The following is a 23,165-nucleotide window of genomic DNA, read 5'->3' as shown; positions in this document are numbered from 1 at the left end:
ACTTCTGAGTCACTAATACTTTTAACCCCTCGCAACCTGCAGAAATGGCACAGTCCCAAAACCGCACAGATGCTAAACGTGTAAGCACATGGTAATTGTTCTGCGTGATAAAGAAATCTCCTTCCAAGTTTTAATATAATCTTTTTATTTAACCAACTCTTTATCTTTGCCTGCTTTCTGGATTTGAGAAAGCACAGCGAGCACACAAGACCTACCTCCCTCTCCACAATAAATACCACACCTTTTTTTAGACGAATACATCTGAAACTGAAGCAGTTACTGGAGAAATGTTTTCTTACTTGACTAGGCTGCTATTCTTCAAAAAAAAAGCTTTGCTACATTGTGTAACCCGAGTGTCACAGCAAAGGAAAAAAAAAATGATTTCATTACCTGGCTAGTCCCTATCCACCTGAACGCGACAGGTTCAAGTCGATAGCCTATCAGAATAATAGGGCAGGTTTACATCTGATTACCTTTCACATTTTAACTACTAAGTTTACCAAAGGTTTTACTCAGCTCATATCTCACTGTTCTTGTTTGCTTTTGATATTACAGAAACTTCCTGGTCATTCAAGCCAAGGAGCAGATATTTCAGGAGGAAGCACACCAGGAATACCGCATTCACCACAGGAATAAAAGCCCTTCTTCACACATTCAGGACTTTAAATCATATCTACAGCACTTGGCAACCTGAGCTGTGAGCATATTAGAAAGGGGGCATGAGGACAGTCAGCTCTACTTCTCAGAAAAAGTACTTTTTTTTTTTACAAGATCACCAGATAATCAGCCAAAAGAGGGGCAAATAGTAAACTGATAAGCTATGTAGGAGGCCAAGGAAAAAAAGCCAGAGTGTTATAAGGTATTTTAAGGCGCTTTGGGCATCGTAAGTGTCTTCAGACATGGTTTTAGCTTGCAGGTTGCACAGGGGGTGCTATCGGATTTACTCCTCCTAAGAGCCCAGAGTGCCAGCTTTCACATGCCATCAACGGCTCTGCTGAAACACAGCCCCATTTGCTGCAATAAAACCCCAAGGATGTATGGCAAATTTTTACCAAGCTACCATCCTCTGGCATCCAGATTGGTACATGGAGGAGAATGAAGTTTACAAACTAACCAGTATTAAAGGAGATGAAAGAGCAAACACTGAAGCAGCTCTATCAAACCACGCTATGAAATAGCTTGGAGAGTGATTAGTCAGCAGGCTATTTCAAGTTTGTTTTTGTTTTGTGGAGGGTAAGAAAAAAAGAAAAAACAGGTATGCAAGACATAGGAAAAGTTACAAGCAAGTAGCACACTAGGAAAAAGAGAAGAGTCTATTCAAACAGGGAAACAGAATAAAGTTAGTTTAATTGATTGCCTGTACATCAGGTCCAGCTTAACTGGGAAGAAGTCACCAAACCAGGGAGGAAATTTCACCTGTATTTTTAGCAGAAATATCTGAATTTGTAACATTCCTGTTTGTTCTACTCTACATATACCAAAAATTGCCAAAAACTAAACCGTGAGGAGAACAAAGCAACTTCTCCACCTATTCTGAAGCCTCAGGGTTCATGCCCAGCCTCCTGCACACTTCAACGACCAGCCAGAAAAACCTACCAGCAAGCCATCCATGCCCTAACCTTAGCTGAAATTAAGGTTCAGTTAATGCCTTCCATCACAGCTCTGTGTGCCAGCTGACCGATCACGGTCAGAAATGTCGTGGACAAATCCTTTTGTAAACTGGAAATTTTATTAACTGCTGAGAAATTGGGGTGATTCCCCATCTTTTAGGCTCTCTAACTGAAACAGCAGATGTATGTGGTAAGTTTTCAGGAAGGACAGCTTTCCAAGCATATAGTTGGATATCAAAGTTCATTTTTATGGACCATATTTTAAGAGGAAAAATTTTGCTTCCTAGACTGAGAGAGGGTGAAAAAAGTCTTCCTCCGGCTTCACGCAAAATTTCAGCTTTGTCCAGGCAGCAGACTGGGTCCCACTGGATGGAAACGATCCAGATGCAGCAGGGATGCAGCAATCGACTTCTTTAGTGTTCATCTAATTTCAAAACCCACGCTCAGGCAGTCTTCGGGACAGTTACACTTTCCCAAGCAGCATTGAAGATTTGTTGGGGGGAGTCGTAAAAGTTAACATGCTGATCAGAGTGGCTTACTTTAATTGCATGATTTAATTAGCAGATCAACACTTCGCCACACAACTTCCAGATTTACTTTCATCACGTTCCCTACTCAGTGGTTGCTAATAAAGTCTTAATTAAAAGTAAAAAACTCTCAGATTTAATTGGAGTGACCCTTGTCAATACGTGTAGAAGACCTGATATTATACACCAAGCATCGAATACATTAATGAGTCTGTCTCTGCACTGGAACAGACTTCCCAGTTCATTATTTGCTACATAAGAAATAGATTTTTTTTTAAAAAAAAAAGGGGGCTATATTTCATCATCCTTTACTCATGTCCTTTTATTTTATTGCTCAGTAAAATATGCTAGTCTCAATATTAGAGACTTAATTAGCTTTTTTAGCTGCTGCTGCTAATGAGAATAAATGGATCAACTTTTAATCTCAAAACTGTATCACTCATAGCTGCCCGCTTAATCTAAAGGGTTTCTGGTCTCAGGCACAAAGTAGGCAACAACCTAAATATATAAGGGACCCTTTAGAGGGTTTTTACATGTAAACCCCGAGGCCAGCTCCAGGAACAGTCGGTGCCATTTGGCACTCACTTCAATACCCTTATTATTTCAGAGTGAACTTTGAAATGCTCAGATACACAAAGCGAAGCGGACCGCCGTACCCTACACCTTGGACCCTCCGCTGGGTGCGTGCCGGAGGGCTACAAGAGCCCGTTTGCCATCAGCTGCACGAAGGAAAACATCTCAACTGCTGCTTCACTGGTTCTTTCCAAGCAGAAAAGTCACAGGAATTGGTACATGTCCTCCCATTCAACTTCAGAAAAATCCTGAAACAGATCCTTTTCCATTCTTTCGGCTTGCAAACTGCCTGTGCAGCAGCTCTGGGTGACAACTTGACTCCAGTGCTGCACAAGGAAACTTCAGTTCTTGCTCCCGACAGATTGGGAGAGCTCTCCCCTTCCCACACAAACTTGCCCAAACGTTAGCAGCAATCCGTACAACTCTCTCAATGCACACAGACAGCTTTAGCAGCTAACTAGTGCAACACAAATGCTAAGAAGCGCAGAAATTCCCACTTTCACGTATATCGTACGCAGAGAGACACATATAAACCAGCCACATGGACAGGTCAGTTATCAGAAGTTTTCAAAAGTGAAACGCTGCCGTTTAAGTTGGTCTGCTCTCTAAGAAAACAGCCAGCATTACTTGACATTCACAAATCGTACGAAGTAATATCTTTATCTGAATACTAATGCAAATTGGACGGGCTTTTTTATATTGATGTCTATTCTGTGGCTGCTGAATAGAGTGACCGCATGCTCAAGGCTGCAAAGGAGTTCACTGACCTCCCTAATCATCTCTGTCATAGCCCCTGAATGACATACACATTCAATCCTGCTTCGCCTCTCTACTTTCATTCATAAAAAAAAAAAAAAAAAGCAAGGGGGGTACGAAATTTGACATTGTTCTTCCTGCAGCAGCCCCGAGAAAGGAAGAGAAGAGAAACTCAGCCCAGATGAGGCCCCCGGTGTTTTTAGTTTAGCTTCTATTCAGCAACAGCCCCGCCATCTGCCTCCTTCCTGCCAACAGCCGAACACCTCCCTGCGGAGATGTTAAAACCTGCACCCCCTCCACCTCCGCTAATAGCCAGTATTCATATTAGCAAACATACACATACCTCGAGAATGCCTCCCTTCAATGTGTGTTTTATGTAGCTGAGTATAGGCACAAAGCAGTAGCTGTTACAGCCTTCACAGCCCCGTGTGGAGAATTAGATCACTGGGGAAAAATCCTTCCAAGCCCCTTTATGGAAAATAAGGCCTTAGACTGTAAATGCAAAGCCCAGCGAACAACAACCCTCAGTAATGAGCCAATACCCCATGGCCCATTTGACTAGGAGAAAGAATTTGCTTTTTACCATTCAATTCAAAAAGACTGAAAAAGTAGAATGTGTTTTTACTTGGCTCTGAAGGTTTATATTCTTTACAGTTTCTTTTGCACAACCTTTTCCCCTCCAGGTCGGATGGGCAGTGAGTGCCTCTGCGCTGGCAAGGCCGTTGGCTTTGGGAGCGGAGCTGGGCAAGCAGCACCGACTTCATGCTTCCCCGCGCACGTGGTGGGCGCTGGGAGAGCCAGCAGCATGGTGAAGCTCCCCTGCCCTCGCAGCCCTCTGCCTGTGGGAGCCTCCAGCAGTTCATGGGATTGGGGAAACCCTTGGAGACATGGCTGGGTGTCGGGGTTAACAGGAGGCCCCTGTTCAGGGCCTGAATCCTGCTCCCAGGGAGCACTGGCAAGGTTTGACAGCGACACTGTTGCTTTGGGAGAAAGCTGACAGAGCACTAAGAGCCTGTCCTGAGGATTTCCACTGGAGCCTCTGGAAATCCAAACCCATCGCTCAGCTCACTGACATCACCAGAGGGATGTTTCCCCCAGAGTGACCCTCTGGGTACGCCACTTGTTACAATTCAAACAGCATCCCCTAAAGCCGTAACTCGCAAAGGTGGCTTGGAGCACGGGAAGGGTTTAGCACCACTTGAACATATCATGAACCCCAAGCTACAGGCTAAAGGTGCAGGTGGAAACCCAGGGGACCACCGAGGCAGCCACCGAGGTTGCTCCCCACCTCCGTGGCTTCAACTGTGCCCAAAGTGACAGCACAAATACGTCCTTCAGCCTAAACCAGGGAGAACTGGGGACACTTAGTTCCTGCCGCTTCCCCGCCCTGTGACAAGCACAGGCTTCTCGCTTCCTCCCGCACACCGACCTCATCTGCTCTGACCAAGTCGCTGAGATGTTGTCCCATAAATCAATTCTTTTGGCTGTGAAAAATGAGCCAAACGAGTTACACTAAGAATCTGGTGTTTTATTAGGACTTTCTTGAAAACAAAACCAACCCCCGGCGTGATTTATAGCTTTAACCAAAAGGGGTATGAAAGTAATGCCCCCACCCCCCAGGCTTCACGAAGCCCATTTATTCCCCTGTCACTTTTTTGGCAAACAGGCTTCAAACCCTTTCCTGAACAATGGAAACTTTCTGCCGGGTACATGTAATCCCGAAGACGGGGGACTGCGAGGGGGCTCCCTTCCATTAAAGAGCTTTGAAAAATAAACAGGGACGCAGCAGCTGAGGTGTATCAGAGAGACACGATGTTTCAAACCCGCCGTATTTAAAAAAAACCAAACAAACAACAACAACAAACCTGCTTTTGTGCGACGTGTTAACTTTTATTTCACTTGCAAACGCAGCGCTGCCACTCGAGGGGAGACCTTTACCGGCTCCCCCGAAACGCTGCTCCCGCCCCAGCACAACCGCAAGTTACTGAGCTGCGATCCGGCGTGTGCGCACCCGAAGCTGTCCTAACTCCAGCTTCGCTCCCAAGCTGTGGCTATAAATGACTCTCCTTAACTTTTCCCACCCGAACACACGCAGCCCGAGCATTTCCGACGGGCGCTGAAAATGCGCGCTACACGCGTACGGAGACACCTTTCCTTCCTCTACGCGGACACGCGTCAAACCCCGGGGGTTGTTCGTAACGCCACGGCTGGGAGAGGACTCCTGCGGGACACGGATCGTTTGAAAAGCAGTTTTTCCCTCCTGGGCGCCTCCGCGGCTTGGCCGAGCCGCGGTGGGAGGAGGATCACCCCGGCCCCGCTGCCACCTCTAGCGCGGCGCGGTGCCGCGTTTGTAACTCCCGCTCCACAGACGGCTCCGGCGGTCTCCATCCGCCCCTGTCCACTCCCCGGGTGAGCGGGGCTCGCAGCGCTAAACCCGGCCCCCGCCGCGGCAGATCCCCCCCTCCCGCCCGCCCGATCCGCGGCGCGGAGCACGTGTGCACGGCCGCGCAGCCTTACCTGCCGACTGCCCGCCGCTCCTCTCCGCCGCCGCCCCGCCGCCCCGCCGCGCCGCCGGCATCCCGCCGACGGCCGCCGCCAGGCACAGGCACCAGACGGAGCCCCAGGCCGCCCGCATGTCTCCGGCGCGGCGCCGGGGCAGCGCGGCCGCCGCCGCACCGCCCGCCTCAGACATCCCCCGGCCGCATGCTGTCGCCGCTCACCGCTCCGCTCCGCCGCCGCGCTGCCGGGAGAGGGAGAAAGGCGGTCAGGGGGAGGAGGAACCTCCCGCCCCTGGTGCCGACACGGAGCAGGAAAAGGAAAAACAGGAATAACAAAAAGGAAAAATAATAGGGAAAAGGTGGGGGAAAAGTGGTGGAGGGAGTAAAAAAGCGCAAGGGGACGCGCGCAGCCCGGGCGCGGAGCGGCGGCGGGGCGCCTACCTGCGCAAGCCCCGCGGCCGGCCGCGCACCGCGCATGGAGGGAGCGAGCGCGCCCGCCCGCAGGAGCCGCCGCTGCCGCCGCCTGCCTGCCCGCCCGCCGCCGCGGCGCTCCTCCGTCTGTTCGGCGCGGCGCGGGCGCGGAGCGGGGCGGCAGCGGTGTCCCCGCCCGCCGGGCCGGGCCGCCCTCCCCGCCCCGCCCCGCCGCCGCCGCCGCTGCCGCCGCCGCCGCGGGGGGCCGCGCCCGCCGCCCGCTCCGCTCCGCGCCCGGCCCCCGGGGCTGCGCGGGGCGGGGGGGGCGGGGTGGAAGGGGGCGGCCGAGTGCCGCTCGAGGCAGGCGGCGGATCCCGCCAAGTCCGCCGGGTGAAGCAGGCACCCTTTTCCCATATATACGTACGTATGAGATTAAACTTGGCTCTCAACCCCATGGCGGTGCTCCCACTGTGGCACCGTGTGCCGTCACACACACGCGTGTATTTCCTTTTTCTGGCCCTGTAACTGCATTTTCTGAAAAGAGGCGGTGGGAAGGGGTTGAAGAGGGATCAGTTGAAGAAGGATCGGGGGCCGCACAGAAACTGCATGCAGCACTTTGACTCAGCCTGAGGACTTGCACAGCAAATGGGCAATGCATCCCCGCAGGGTCACCACACTGTACCCCACAGTGGAGTCACCAGCGTGCAGCCTGCTTCAGGCACCCTGACTTCACCCATCAAACACCCAGAATCACTGCTTTTTACTGATGGGAGTAACCACAGCCTTCATGGATTCTGCGTGTTTGCTGCTGCTAACTGGGCTAGCTACTTTAATAAAATCTGCTTAAATGTCGCTTGCATCTAGTTATGATGACCTAGTCACTATTAGAGTTACAGTTTGGGATATTGTGGTCATCTCGGAGGCTCCTGGCACTGCCGAGTTGCCTAAGTGACATGCCTTGGTTATTGCTGACAAGTGATCCAAGCTGCTTCGGACAGAGAAGTCACAGCTCTGCTTTAATCCCCTTGACATAGCAGCTTGTTCACCGAAAATAGATGCAAATATCATCAGAGCTGAAACTGCTCTGCATAGGTTGCCCAAAAAAAACAGTCTGCGTTAACGGTCAAGCCAAGGCTGTTCGGGTCAGAGAAAAAGCTGGGGCAGCGTGGAGATTTGGGATCGCTTGCGGCTACCGTGGAGGGCTCGGAGTTCGCGCTGTTGTCGCCACGACCGGGATCCGTCTTGACACCTTTATCAGGCACAGAGACTCTGACATCTCAATACTGCCGCATTGTGTGGGGAAGCATTAAGACGTGGCTGTGGCGAGGAAATCCTACGTGTCAGCGGAGACCCTCGCTCCTCGCCAGTGACACTGTCGGTTTAAATGAAAACAATGGGGGAAGAGCAGACATATAAATAAAATGCGGTTATTTCACCGTCACAGCGATGGCTTGGCAGTGTGTCAAACTGCACGATGTTTGCTCTCTGTGCTGGAGGTGCCAGAAAATCAATAAAAATAAAACCAGCAGCCGCGGCATAATTACAGCAGAGCACAAGGAGTTGTTGCCATCGTTACTCTGAAGATGACTTTTTGCAAAAGCAGGGCCAAATTCTGATCTCAGGTGAAGTCAGCAGGGTAAGAGGAACACCCGTTATTGTTGCTGTTACCATCCCTATTTTCCAAGGGAAAGAAGGATCATGAGCTTTCCTGAGCCCGCAGCTAGAATAGAAACGTAAGTGAGAATTCAGGCTGGTTTCTCGCACCGTCACTGCATTTCAGAAGCACCACAACGACTGTTCCTCTGAGTCAGGTGGAGGCAAACGCTTTTGTGATGCTCCTGGAGTGGGTTAATAGGATGGAAATGGCCGATCCGAACCCAGGGAGTTTTAAGGTCACTGGGAGATGTAAAGGTCTGCATCTCAGATCAAGTCGGCTCAGCCCTTTAATGGTTTTGAACTGTTTTTCATTTCGAGGAAAATCTAAAAGCTTATAACATTTGGAAGCCCTTTACAACAGGAAATCAAAGGAGTATTGAGATAGTCCTATATGAAGGACTTCAAGGTTCGCGGTTTTCCCTAGAGTGGGATATTTTAGGTTTCCCGTTTATTGACCTCTGGTGCAGCACTCTCATGTGGGGCTGGGGAGCACAGACCCGATGAAGCGCAGATTTTGTGATGCTGCTTCGTCACTGCGGTGGCCGCCGTAACAGAGTCCGGGATGTAGTGCTGTGCAGTGAAACGACAGCTCTGGACTGTGTCTCAGCCACTTTCTTACTATAAAAAAATCGCTGTACATAAACATGCAAAGCCTGCACAACACAATTGTATTTATTTTAGGACTACTATGCCATAAGCCATGTATTAACCCCAAAACTTTTCCTCCCCTCCCAAGCTGGGACCATGCACTCCCCTTCACGCAGGGATACCCTCGCTGCCAATGTGCTTGTTCTCCTTTTACCCTTTATAAAAGTTCCCTTCTCAGAACTTTATATTTATTTATCCCCTTAATATCCTGAACTCTCATTCATGAAAATCAAACCCCTTTCAGCAGCTCAGGGATGGTGAGTGGCTGCTCTGTCCTGAGCAAGCAGCTGAGACAGAAGGTGGTCAGTGGTGCTTTCGATGTCCAAGCCCATGTCACTGTCGGGCTCCCATGCACCTCTGTTTGCCCGGACCCTGCCAAGGGCTCAGCTGCCAGGAATAGCTGTCCCAGGAAGAGACTGGGGGGGGTCTCACAGGCCCTGGGGGCATTGGCACGGCTAAACCCCCTCTCTCCAAAGCCCTGCCTGGGAGAAAGGCTGCTAATCTCTTTCTCTGAAAGTGCAACCTGTTGATAGTCTCAAAATAAATTAAACATGGGATGCTATCAGCAAAATCAGTGCCAGGCATGAGTGCTTTGAGCACACCCCTCTGCCTCTCTGCTCAGAAGATGGGGACTGGACAGGTTTTGAGACACCTGTCTGAAAGACATTGGGGTCGAGGCTCCTGGATGAGTCGCCTTTGGTGACGCTGCTGGAGCAGAGCATGCGGTGGGACCAGTGCGGTGGCACAAGCCCTGTCCCTTCCCCCTGCCTCTGTCCCATGCAGTGTTGCAAGGTGCTCGCTCACCTGCACATCTGAGCTGTCCTATTTAGCAAAGCAGATGGCAGAGCACAGGGACCGCCCTGAGCTAACGCAGCACTGGGCTGAACGAAGATCTTGGAAAACTGATACTGGGGACAGATACTCCCATACATCCCCATCCTCGCAGAACTTGCTTCCTTAGTGGGCAGAAAACAATTCCTGGATCCATACTGAGCTGGAGCAAAGCTATGCAAGTAGGTGAAACTTTAATTACACTTTTAATATGTTGGCAGATTTGATCAGAGATGTGGTCACATGAGTGTCTGAATAGTATCAAGTTAGGTACACACGATAAATATGGTCAAATATTTCTTATCAATACTGGCACTTTTTAGCCGATTTGTGAGCAACAGTGCTGCAGCCTCGCGGTGCTGTAATGGGCTGTTCCTCCAGCCCCACGGACCTTATGAGCTCACGAGGCTGAACTGAAATACTGGTTCAGAGATCAGTGTCAGTGTGCGTGAGCAGAAGCCCAAGCTGTCCGCCCTTAGCATCCAAGGGTTAAACAGCATCAGCGGATGCAGATGCCGGGTTATGTTTTCCAGAGCTCATATCACTATCTATTTATGTCAGTAAGGTGCATTGAAATGGCTAAACCATTTTTTATTAGCTAGCCAGCCCCAAGGACTGCGATTCCAGGCAAGTTTATTGAATTTCAAGCCAAAAGTCGTCGTTGCCAAGATTAAGGATCCAAATGATTGTCAGGGTAAACACAGCTAGAAGTTAAGCCACCCTGTGAAGGCTCCCTCTGAGCCTGCACCCTCTGAGAGCTGGTTGTGACACAGCCTCATCTGGTGGAATCTGTTTCCCACCAAAGAGTGTGGACACATGAGGAATAGAGGACTCTGCAAGGAGCGAGCTGTTTGGTTTGAGGTGAAATAAGAAGGAATGAGTGAGCTGGAGAGACACCGAGTCTCTTCTGCAAGAGCTGCATATGGGGAGGTGCTGGCTGAGGTAAATAATTTGGCAGCCTGGAGAGCAAAGCAGATAGTTGGAGGAAGCAGAGAGGGGAAAAAAAAAAACCAAAAACCAACAACCAAACCTGGAGGGAGCCTGTGGAGGGTGTGAGAAGCAAAGATTTAAAACTGGACTTTGAAGTAATGCTGACTCAGCACAGCTGCTGCACGTGCAGCCGGGGTACTGTGCTGAGATTACGAGTGGCTCTCGGAGGTGCTGTTGACTGCCAGCACAGGCTGAGTCTTCCCAGTCCCTGCAGTAAGCCAAGACAACGCTCCAGAGCCCGGAGAGGAGAAGACAACAATCGCTTCTGCCTGCCAGACCTATTTGTACCATCACTACGTGGGACGTTTCCGGCGAACGTGGGCTGGAGCAGGGCACTTGCGGGTGTAGTGGGACACTTGGCTTTGGGGGTGTTTGAAATGCAGCCAAAACCAGCTCAAACCCCCACCAGCCTGTGCAGACTGATGCCTGCGAGGAGAAACCACGTGCTGCTGAGATGAGCTTCTGGGAGCCCAATGGCCATACTTAAAGTCTTCTCTCCTGGATGTGGCCAGAGACCACCAAAGGGCACCGGCTGCCTGGCACTGCCTCGCCACCTTGGCTGCCCACCCGCAGTGGCGGGGACGGAAACACACCCCCGTCTACAGCCCTTCGGAGCTGTCACACTGCATGCTCTTCCCCAAGTCCCGGTCCTGTCTCACTTTAAGGGAAGGCTCAGATACGGGGACACACCAGCGGTCTCAGTTCTGCTGTAACACAGACTGCGTGCTGCCGCAAGCCGGTGCTGACACGGGGCTGCATCTGATGCCAGCCCAGCCACGTCCAGAGCCTGGTTTGTGCAGCTACCTCCTTGCAGTTCCTCTGGGAGTTTTATTTTTCCAAAGAGCATGGCACAAACTCCACTCTGGGTTTATTCTGCTTCAGAGATAGGATGGATGGATCAGACATGTATCGGTGTATTAAATACACAGGATGTGTTACAGAATTGGGTGGCTTTATAGCCTTTGAAATAAGAAGCAACATGCAGATGTATTCCAGATCCAATGTGCACATCCAGCAGCTTTGCAGTGGAAAAGTGGTTGAAGGTCTCAGGATACTTTATAAACAGAGATAACTCCATAGGGGATGGTTAAGTGTTATTATCCCCGTGGTACAGTCGGTCACTCCAAAGCCCAGGAAGGTGAACTGCCTTCCTAAATGCACAATTCTCAGTCTTCAGCTTGGCTTGTGGGACCACGTCCAGCTCTGTCATAATAAAGTGATAACTACCTCAGGGATCTTGTGCTTTTGCAGGAATGTGATTCCCCTCATGCAGCATGCTGGATGACCAGATCAAACATCACGAAGAACGCAACCTGTGGTCAGGGAGGTTTGGCCTCTGCCAGCCCTGCAAAGGCCTCTGCGTAGTAATTGCGGCATAAAATAATTTCATTCATCATTAAGAGAAAAACATTTGTGGTGTGGAAAGCAGCAGTTACATAAGAAATTGGATAGAAGGCAGGTAGGTATTGACTTTAAGATGTTGCATAGAGCCAATGCCTTTAATCAACAAGGGAAATGTTTGAATGTTAATAGAACTAACAATGAAACCGGAGTCGTGTTTTGACAAGTATTTCCAAACATTCCAGGAACACTGCGATGCTCTCGCAGCTTCTTTCCGAGGGAAGGAATTGATTGCTCAAGTTATAGTGCAGCTTGCGACGTGCAAACAGCCTTGCCGATGCCTGCCGAGCTGGGATGCTGCGGTGGGCAGGGGTAGGCAGTGGTCCTGGTGGCACCGGGGGAGATGGGCAAATAGGTATTTTGAATAATAAATGAGAGCGCTTTCTTCTTAAACTGGACAAACATCCTGCAGACTTCTTAGAAGAGCAGTGAACTCAATGCTGGAAGCTCTTCCTGGGATAGAAATTCTCTTCTTTATTATCCTTTTATATGAAGATATTGCTCATGATGCATTTTTCCAGAACTTGTTGTCGATCCTCCTCATCTGATGCATTTTGCCCCAGTGTTTTTTGCATATACTTTCAACATAGATCCGCTCTATCTGTTCTGAAAGAAAACCCTGAGTCATTTAAAATATGACTGGAGAAGTGCTGGGGGACAGATATATTGCCAAGAATCCACCCTGCAAGTCCTGCATGGCTTTGCCATGCTTTTCACAGGTAATTTTGCTTTAGGTCAATAGATTAGATGAATCATTAATAAGCATTTGGAAACACTGGATGCCAGGTACCGCTGATCCTGAGCACCTTGTAAAAGATTCACCAACTGGTCAAAGGTTTTTATTTACGGAGAAAACCCAAGGTTTACCTCCAGATTTGCCATTAACTATGTGACTCTGGGAACTCCTCACACTGTTTGAGCATCTCCTGCCTCTGCAACACTTTGTCACCCATGTCTACTTAGGTTGAAAAACCCGTATAACTTCAAGAGAAATTAGCAAAGCACCTGAGTTAGGAACCTGATGGACCTGGACTGACCCTACAATCAATGGTGAGAGCTAGGCACCTCCACAATACGACTTTTTGAACTTAAATTGCTTCTGATGGTGCGTGTCTCTCTACTCTGATAATGGAGGGATCTTGGATGTTCAGCTGCTGATGGTGGGAGAGTTTTCACCCCATTTTAGCAACCTGCAGTGTTGTTTTCTGTGCGTGGAGGGAGGCTTCAAGGCTTCGCTGTGGGAGTATAAAGAGAAACAGGATCTCCCTTGGCCCACCAGCACTGGCTGAAAGTGCCAGAGGTGGTCCAAGGTGGGAGATCCACGGTGGCTGAAGGCTTTGTTTCTCCAAACCACCACCTTGCCTGAGGTCAGGGTCTGTGCCTCACACAATGTGCTCTTTCACGTTTGTGCATCACCTTTAAATCTGAAAGACCATGAAGTCATAGAATATCTCAAGTTGGAAGGGACCTTTAAGGATCAACAAGTCCAGCTGCCAAGATCTCAGTTTCTTTGCAAATCACAAATGCATCTTCAGTACCAGTGAAAGGTAAATAGATATTTCTGAAGGCATTTTTCACAGCACAACTCCAGTCTTCCTTAAAAAAATGTGGCCAGAATAGCCAGTGGTTTTTACTCAGTGGTTTTCAATCTTTCTCATTTGCAGACATCCACATTTTTTCCAGCAGAGCTTCAGCCCCTTGTATAGTTAAATTGAAGCCTGTTGACAATAGGCTTATTTTTCTTGTTCAGTTTTGTAGACCATTCAGAAGTCAGTGTACCCCGGAGACCCACAGAGTACGGTGAAGCCAATTGGAAACTACTATATACTTATTCTTGCGTAACTAAATACGATTTTTTTTTCCCCATATATTTATACAGACTGTCTTCTTCAGTCTCCATAATGTCTGGAATCTGTGGACCTACTAGTTAGGAGGGACAGAGGTTTGCTCCAAGGCTGAATCTAAATATTATTTAGGTATTTTCGACTATTTAGTGATACCTCTATGTGAACTGTAACTATGACAGTAGCTGGGAACTAACATTGATGGATAAAATCAAGTTACTCCTCTTAATCATTAGTTTCCGATATTGATGCAATGAAGGAAGAAAAGATTTTAAATGAATCGGGAAAATAGCAATAATTTCCAAAAGGCTTAATGTAGTTTACCCAGAAATTGCTTCTTAATTGCTCCTTAATTCCTCATGGTGGGCTTATGGGAAACAACGTGCAAGCAGTGCAGATCTTACGAATCTCTCTAGCCTAGCACTGGTGCCCAGACCTTGTTTTCTAGGAGGAAAAGTGTACAAAGCTGAGCCCTTCAGAAACAACAACAAGCAGGCGGTTGCAGTATCCACTCTGGTTCATACAAGTCACTTGACTGTGACAGCAAATTTCTGTCCTTCTCCAAAATTCAGGCGTAGCATTAATCATTTGCCGTGTTAAGACAAAAGGGTTGCGTGTTGCCAGGAATATATTAGCTCCTCTTTCAATTGAGAACACAAGTAGGGACTTGGTTGAAAAGGGCATATTTTCTCTGTGGCTGTTGATGCCTCAAACCATAGAAATATGAAAATATTTGTAATAGTTTGTATCTTACTACACAGTGGAAGGGGGATAATCCACTGTCAGGCTGATTGCTCTGCAGGCAGCTGTACCACTAGACAGCAAAGAATACCAAAATCAAATGATCTGAACTTTGAAAAAATATATTCCTTTTTGCAGCTGACAGTGCTAAAGCTAACCTGGGAGCCAGACAGCGCTCTATCTGCAAACCAGTAGAAAATTAAAACTGCTATTTGCTTCCAGCAAGCTGACTTATTCACAGGGTAATGAGAAAGACAAGGACACTGCAGCAAAGTTATCATTTTTTCTTGAAGGTTGTGTGAAAAATTTCCAGTCAATTTTTTGCCAAAATAGTTTTGTAAATACTAGAGACACTTGATTTTATCCACTCTGAATTCATAGAAATGTTGAAGCATGTTCTTACAGGTAGCCACAGTTAATCTGTGTAATCTTGAAATGGCTTCCAGCTTTTAGAAGTTTACATTAAGTAAAGATTATCCAATTATAGTTTTCTTTAAAGATAAGAAAGATAAGGTTGATGGAGAGACATGCACGATAACTGAAATATGCTACTTATATTTCATACATTTTTTTCACGGTATGCCGTGAGACGATTCTAAAATTAAAAGACTGATTTTGACTATGCAAAAGTGTATGACGTAACACAGTAACTCAGGCATAAACACAACAAATGATGACAATTGTTGATCATAAATATTATTGCTATCTAAAACACATCACAGCACTATGGATTTCACCCAGAGTTGCACAGTAGCTTTCAAAATGCCTCACTTAATATTTTGATTTCAGCCAGTAAATTACCTGTGGCCTGACTCAGCCACTTGAAAACAAATGTTGGCTTCTCAGGAAATTGCAAGCAGTACTGGAAGGTCTGACAAACAGCTGATCATGGATCATTCTGCAGGAGGGATATTGTGTTCAGAGAAGTGAGAAGAGCATTGGTGATTTTGGTGTTAGGAAATGGACTCAAATGCTGACTTTAAATTTGAGTTCTCTCCATCTCTTACAATGTGTGAAATATATTATATTTGCTTGTACTTCACTGCAGCTTTGAAAAATATGTTTTCATTTTGTAATCAGGCTTGGGCAGACTCAAGAAACCTGGTGAATATTGGTCCTGATAAGGTCAAACATTAAGTTAATATCTGTTTTGATTATATCAGTAAAGCATTTCATGGAATGATTTGACAAATAAGTATTAGTGTAATGCGTCAAACTGGTAATAAACACAACTTCGAATAAGATGTTGTGGCTTATCATAGAATCATAGAATCGTAGAATCGTAGAATGGTTTGAGTTGGAAGGGACCTCAAAGATCATCTAGTTCCAACACCCCTGCCATGGGCAGGGACACCTTTCACTACACCAGGTTGCTCAAAGCCTCATCCAACCTGGCCTTGAACACTTCCAGGGATGGGGCAGCCACAACTTCTCTGGTCAACCTGGCCTAGTGTCTCACCAGCCTCAGAGTGAAGAATTCCTTCCTTAGATCTAATCAAAATCTCCCTTCTTTCAGTTTAAAGTGATTCCCCCTTGTCCTATCTCTACATGTCCTTGTAAAAAGTCCCTCTCCAACTTTCTTATAGGCCCCCTTTAGGTACTGGAAGACTGCTAGAAGGGCTCTCCTAGAGCCTTGTCTTCTCCAGGCTGAACAACCCCAACTCTCTCAGTCTGTCTGTCTGTGGCCCTCCTCTGGACCCGCTCCAACAGGTCCATGTCCTTCCTATGTTGTCCTTCTTATATCATTATCATAACGAACCACCCAGCTGGAAGCAAAAGAAAAGCCTACCTGCAAGTGAAAATACAGAGTATACTTAAAGGAAATGAGGTTTCACCCAGAGATGCTCAAATTCTGGAACATCTTTTCCATCATTGGAGATTTTTCCCTGCAGCTGGTTGTACGTGCTCTACCATGTCTGGGAGGAAAGCTGCCTGGATGCTGCCCTGAGCCCACCCTGCTCCGAGAACTTGTGCGGGCAACTGCTCTAAATACATGAATTACCCTAAGCAAATAGCACGGACACGTCACCAATGGCTCATCTAGCTGGAAACCACAGCTTAGGGCCATGTCTTCAGGCCAACGGTGGTCTAAAAGGCAACAAATAATAATTTGCCATCTGAATTCCTTGCTCTTGCCCCTCCTTTTCTTCCAGTTCTCTGGCTTCCCTTTCCGATCAATGTCAAATTGAGAAGGATGTTTCATAGCACGGGCACGTCACCAATGGCTCATCTAGCTGGAAACCACAGCTTAGGGCCATGTCTTTAGGCCAACGGTGGTCTAAAAGGCAACAAATAATAATTTGCCATCTGAATTCCTTGCTCTTGCCCCTCCTTTTCTTCCAGTTCTCTGGCTTCCCTTTCCGATCAACGCCAAATTGAGGAGGATGTTTCATTTCACGAGCTCGTGTTGGTGTCGCTCTGTGTATTTTGCAGGCAGTTGAAAGGTTTTTGTGTTCTCTGACTAAATGACTGCCTCATTGTTTGTGTCCAGGGAGCCTCGGCGACGGCTGGTGCCGGTTGAGCAGAGCCAGGGCTATCCCTCCTGTAGCCGGGCTGCCAGCAGATGCAAAAATGCTAACCATATGCTTGGTCCTGAGAGGGACTAAGGAAAATTCCCCAAATCAAACAGTCTCTTCCAGCGCTTTCCACATCGTGAGTGTTTATTTTTTTGCTTGATGATGTTGGAAAACTTTAAAAGATCTGTGAATTTAACTGAATGGGGTCAGTGAAATTTTCAGAGCAAAACTCGTTCTGCCAGGAGACTGTGACACTTGTTAGGTAAAAAAAAAAAGAGAAAGATTTGGACTTTAACTGCTTCCCTGTCAAAGGTACCTGATGGAGGAAGACTGAAAAATGGCTATTTTTCCTTTGGCTATTGTGGGCAATAATCATTTGTCCTTATTCCAGCTCCTTTTATTCTGTTGCACTCAGCCTTTTTCCGAGTCTGTATTTGAAATGCCTCAAACTCAGCCGGTGCCTGCAATGACCCCCATGAAAGGGAATAAAAAGATTGTGCCCCTGTCACACCTGCAGACTTATTTTTATTTATATAAAGCCTCTGTATTTTGAGAGCTGGCTCTGCTTCAGCCCCACAGCTCACCACTGGTGAATCAAAGTTACAAGGCGTGATGGCAGTTGGGGAAAAAAAAATGCTGGTGGACATTACCTGCCCCATGGTAGCAGAGAGTGCTGGGGCATCTTGAGGACTGTTGTGAGAGAGGATCTGGGGTAAGAGGTGTGGGAGAGCCACTCTGAGGTCTGCAAAAGAAGCTGGTGGCCTCTAACAAGAGGAGGGCTTGTCTTGCCAAAATCACCTGGTGTTACTTTTTGGGCATTTGCTTTGGTACTCGCTGTTTTCTGTGTTTCCCACCTTGGTCTAGATGCCGTCCAGGGGGACCTTGACAGGCTGGAGAGGTGGGCCCATGCCAACCTAATGAAGTTCAACAAGGCCAAGTGCAAGGTCTTGCACATGGGTCGGGGCAATCTCAAGCATAAGTACAGGCTGGGCAGAGAATGGATTGAGAGCAGCGTGGAGGAGAAGGACTTGGGGATGTTAGTTGATGAGAAGCTCAACATGAGCCGACAATGTGCACTGGCAGCCCGGAAGGCCAACCATATCCTGGGCTGCATCCAAAGAAGTGTGGCCAACAGGTTGAGTGAGGTGATTCTGCTCCTCTACTCTGCAGTAGAGACCCCACCTGCAGTACTGCCTTCAGCTCTGGGGCCCCAAATATAAGAAGGACATGGAGCTGTTGAAGCTAGTCCAGAGGACGCCATGAAGATGATCTGAGGGCTGGAGCACCTCTGCTATGAAGACAGGCTGAGAAAGTTGAGGTTGTTCAGCCTGGAGAAGAGAAGGCTCTGGAGAGACCTTCTAGCAGCCTTCCAGTACCTAAAGGGGCCTACAAGAAAGCTGGAGAGGGACTCTTTGCAAGGGCATGTAGTAATAGGACAGGGGGAATGGATCTAAACTGGAGGGAGGGTAGATTTAGATTAGATCTAAGGAAGCAATTCTTCACTCTGAGGGTGGTGAGGCACTGGAACAGGTTGCCCAGAGAAGTTGTGGATTCCCCCATCCCTGGAAGTGTTCAAGATTGGATGAGGCTTTGAGCAACCTGATCTAATGGCAGGTGTCCCTGCCTGTGGCAGGGGAGTTGAAACTAGATGGTCCCTTCCAACTCAAACCATTCTATGATTCTATAATTTTTACTTCCAGAGGATGTTAAAATCTTAAAGCGAAAACCTGAGGACTGCAGATCTGTGAATAGGCAATGAAAGCTGACCCTTCCCTTCCCTGAAGCTGGGTGTATGGCCCTCTCACTTGAGAAGAAAATACAAGAAGTGAGATCTGGACAATTTGGGCCAAAATTGATGGTAAGTTAGTTTTCACTTCTCAGCTCTTCATATTCACAACCAGTTTAGAAATTGCCTGCACCAATTCTATTTTTAATTCCAGATGAAAAACGTTGCAGGTGGAGGAACTGAGCTGAGGTTGAGTTTCTCAGAAATGAGAGAAGGTGCAAGAGAACAGTGAGAAGCTGAGTGTGCAGATGGAGTGAGGGTCTCTGCTTACATATTCCTTACAGGGGATCATTTCCACTCGACAATGCTATACCTCAGTGGTGCAATGTGCCAAGGGAGTACCAGAGCTTAGCAGAAAGGAGAGGATGGTGCCCACAGTCAGTGAAAATGTGAGGATAAAACAATGCTGGCATCAAACTGATACGGTGCCACACTTCCATGCTGGGCTGGAGCAAGCATGGGTGTTTGATGCTTCAGGGTCTTGCAAAGCAGCCAACAATGACTTCTGCAGCATCAGGTGCCCTTTGCCCATAGATCTTCCTCATGAAGCGAAGAAGAAGATTAAAACGTTGTCAGTCTCTGGCTCCTTTCTATGACTTCCTTGGGATGCTGTGGATTCTCTAAGCAAGGAGGTTTAATTTTGTTTGTTTGCAGTTATTTTTCTCCCGCAGCCCTTCTGCAGGATTTTGTTGGCATTGCAAATTCTCATTTCACAATCAGCATTCTTCCAGCAAGACGGACAACTAGCTGCGTTTATCACTATAACACTTGAGCTGGATGAAAGACAGGGCTGAAACCTCTGCAACGGGGTTACGCCATAACTCCATTGGCCCCGGGAGAGCCACACTGATTTACCACAGCTGAGGATCTGCCCAGTGGAGTTTAATCTGGCAAGGCTTTGGTGATGCTCTGATCAAAAGCAGCCTCTGCAGAGGCTGAATTCAAAAGGCTGAAGGACAAACGCACCATGTTCTTGGGTTGCTCTGCTCTTCCTTCGGAGATGGCTGAAGAATCCCGGCTCAGCCTGTTGCACAGCAATGCTGTTGCAGATAACAACCATCTGCATACTTGGCAGTCTCTCTCCAGTTGCATGTCCACCCCTGATGCAATGGCTGTCCCTTGGATGGCCTGTTAGACCAGGTTTAGGCAGTACTGATAAGATTAAAGAGGTGAAAGAGAAGATACGGTGTTTGCCCTTGAAAGCGTGTTTTCTCAAGGGCCATCAAGCAGAGCAGCGCTGGGGAAGCCCTTTGCTCCCAGCTCTGGCTGTGCCCACCGTGAGGGGTACGGTCAGCAGGACTGGGCAGTTTGCTCGAGCAGCTGGGAGTGTGGCTGCATCCATGCAGACCTGTCCTTGGGGATCTGGCAGGTTTTAAACTCTCACAGCATAGGCTCGGCTCTCAAAGTAGTTGCAAATGAGGAGCTAGTGGTGATGTTTTCAAAAATTAGGGTGGCTTTTGGTTTGGTTTGTGTTTACCCAGCTGAGGTCCAGTCACTTAGATTTAGCTCTGAAGGCACTGAAGGACAGTAGTGGAAACAAGCTGAAAAATGAATTATTTTCTTTTGTCTTCAGTGCTTCTGCTTACCTACTCACAAGATTGAAGAGTCTGAATTTAGATGCTTCCCTCACCATCAGGCACTTAAGGCAACTCCTTGGCTATCTCTGTCTAGCTTGAGCTGCTCTTTGCATGTCCTGAGTTGCTTAAACCCCATAAATGTTCCCTCCCAGCTTTCTTTGATGAGTGACTTGCAGCCACCCCCATCCATGTTCTCTTCCAGTTGTCTGGTGACAGGACAGCCTCTACAGATGCTCTGTTTTCAATTTTAGCACATAGGAGCTGTGTACCTCTCCCTTACTGGGTGATGCTGGAATCTCTGATCTGATGAACTCTCAGAGTCTATCACTGTCTTGGCCATAACACAGAGAAGATTGATCCAAACCATATATCTTTAGCAGCAGGTGCAGGTTCAAAATAGTGGCAAAACCCACCCAAAGAACAGGGTAAGCACGTGGGTAGTTACTCCACGGTGCTGCTGGGTTAGACTGCTGTTGATGCAATGTTTAAAGCTGCTTCAAGATATGTCTACAGGTTATCTCCACTATAGAGGAGCCTTTGATCAAGTTCTGCACTTTCTGCAATACATTAATTTAATCAGATACATCGTTCTTCCCAAGGGGTTTGCATCCACAGCTGCTTGGCTGGCTCTCTGGACCTTCACAAGGTTTTTCTGTTTTTCTACCCATTTATTAACATGAGAATAACATATGAACTGGAGTCTGAGTAATGGGACTTTAAGCTGTAGATTTCTGAGGCTGAAATCTTGGTTAACACTGCTGTGCTGAATGCGGATGTGATTTCCTTCCAGACATTCCTACTGAGCTGCACATTGCTGCCAAGATATGTAAATTGCCTCACTTAGATTCCTTTTCTTTCTAATACCACACCGAGTTAGGCATTACCTGGCTTCTCATTAGGTTTGCTTTTTTTTATAGCTAATTATTTAACCTCCTTTTCTGCTGATTTGGACAACATTTTGAGCTCTGCTTGTATGTCAGTACAGCTTTCACTTAAAAAACTGCACTGCTAGTAAAATCCAAGTGATGTAGGGTACTGCTGCGGAGCCACGTAAGGAGGCCTGTGTTGCATCTATGTATGCTTTTTCTCCCGCCAAAGTCCTGGGCAAGTGCCAAGGAGGAGAGGTGAAGGAAAACATCCTCGTGTGACGTTAGCGCCTGCGTGAAGGCGTTTAACTACGCACTCCGCACCTTGATATAAAACATTAATGATGCTCATTCATTTTGCTGGCATAGAGAAACAGGGTGAATCACCACCCTGACACTCACTGAGATGAATAAAGAGTATTTTAAAAGGCCTTCTAAGCCAGCAGATATGCCACAGTCATAAAATATGCTGGGCATATTTTACTAACATCATTCATACGGAGAAGTATCTCTTTCCTTAAATAGATCAGCTGACTGTAGGGAGAGAAGCTGGAAGAATAAAGCCCAGATAATGGTTTGAAGGTGAAACTCTCTCTCATAGAAACAACTGAGTTAAACACTTCAAAGCCTCACATGGGAATCAGTTCAAGCAATCTAAATCTGACCTTGAGAGATTGTTCTCCAAACCCCGTGTTGCACACGTGTTAGCTTTTCTTCACAAAAGGAAGGTAGATATTTGATGACAAACCTTTTTCTCAGTTGTTTAATGAAGACAATTAGTGATTAATGTCATCAGCAGTTTCTGTTTCTTTGTCGGTGGCCTGTGGCTGAAGGACAGCAAAGCTCTTGCTGGCTCATAGCATTTCAGTGCTGGGAACCACCGTAGTTTATTGTGCATTTAGCTTTTGTCAGCATTTCCAATAATTTGACTAATTTCTGATATGAATTATACATCCTCCCTCTTCCCCCAGCAATCGATATTTGCAGCAGCCTATTTGCTTTGAGTGATTTATTTAGATGCTCATGGACTACGGCTGGGCCACCACGGTATGCTTCTTCAGAGGAAAGTAAAAATGCAAGTCCCAGGATGAACAGATCTTTTAACGGCTTTTGGGACTCTGCAGTCTCCAAAAGACCATGGGTCTGCTTGGAAGATTCGTCCATATGTCACTTCTTGCTTATGGAAGTTATATGTTTAACTTCTGGGCTTCTAGAAAGGTATTGGTGTAAGAAGTGGTACTGAAATCTCTGTTTTACTTCAAGTTGACTATCATGTCCAGCCTTGAGCACTTTAGAAGCTCCTCACCTCATCAAAACTGACAGTAAAACATTTCTGTAGGAAAAGGTACTCAGGAACACAACATCCATCAGCCCTTGGCTCTGTCAAAGCCCCTGTCGAAGTTCTGTCTATAGCAGTGTCTAAAGCCGTACCCCATCGCAGCTCTAGGTTTGTTTCCATCAGGGGTGAGTATGTCTCTAAGTACATAAACTACAGTCTTGTATCAAAAAATTCATTGGAAGGGCAGGATGTATCTTACTTCATTTTGAGTGACTACAAGTTTGTCTTCGAGTAGTCACTTCATAGGGGTCCCCTCCAAAGGCAGCAGGACTGGTGTCCCTGACGGGACGAGTAACAGAGCTCCTGGGACATGACGAAGGGGTTTTTCAGACTCCTTGGATACATCCAGAGAATCTCCTTGACTGAAACATTGCTGGCTTTAGGTCAAAAAGTTGATTCAGTAGAAGTCTCAACTTCTGTCCTTATGGTGTTTAGGAAACATCCTGATTTACTTAATTTAAACAAAGGCAGATATCCGGTTAAAATCCCTGGAGCTGCAGCCAATAAGTGCTTTATTTCAGTACTGCGCTTGCAACGACGGCTACCCGCCATAAAAACATGGTTCAGGGGAATAAAAGTATTAAGAAAATAAATG

At 47.2% G+C, this 23,165-nt stretch overlaps 1 protein-coding gene across 2 annotated transcripts in view; it reads right to left on the bottom strand.

Annotated features, from left to right (window-relative positions):
* Positions 1-6,158, bottom strand: part of FGFR3 (fibroblast growth factor receptor 3) — a 55,320-nt gene extending 49,162 nt beyond the window's left edge. For both annotated transcript variants that reach the window (XM_086612340.1, XM_086612341.1), the window contains exon 1: positions 5,984-6,158. In XM_086612340.1, the coding sequence (XP_086468466.1) occupies positions 5,984-6,158 (175 nt within the window). The remainder of the gene's footprint in view (positions 1-5,983) is intronic.
* Positions 6,159-23,165: the final 17,007 nt, after the last annotated feature.

This window comes from Tauraco erythrolophus, chromosome 5 (assembly GCF_009769465.1).
Source record: "Tauraco erythrolophus isolate bTauEry1 chromosome 5, bTauEry1.pri, whole genome shotgun sequence".
Lineage (NCBI taxonomy): Eukaryota > Metazoa > Chordata > Aves > Musophagiformes > Musophagidae > Tauraco > Tauraco erythrolophus.
Note: the sequence above shows the minus strand (reverse complement) of the source record. Positions and strands in the feature narration are given on the sequence as shown.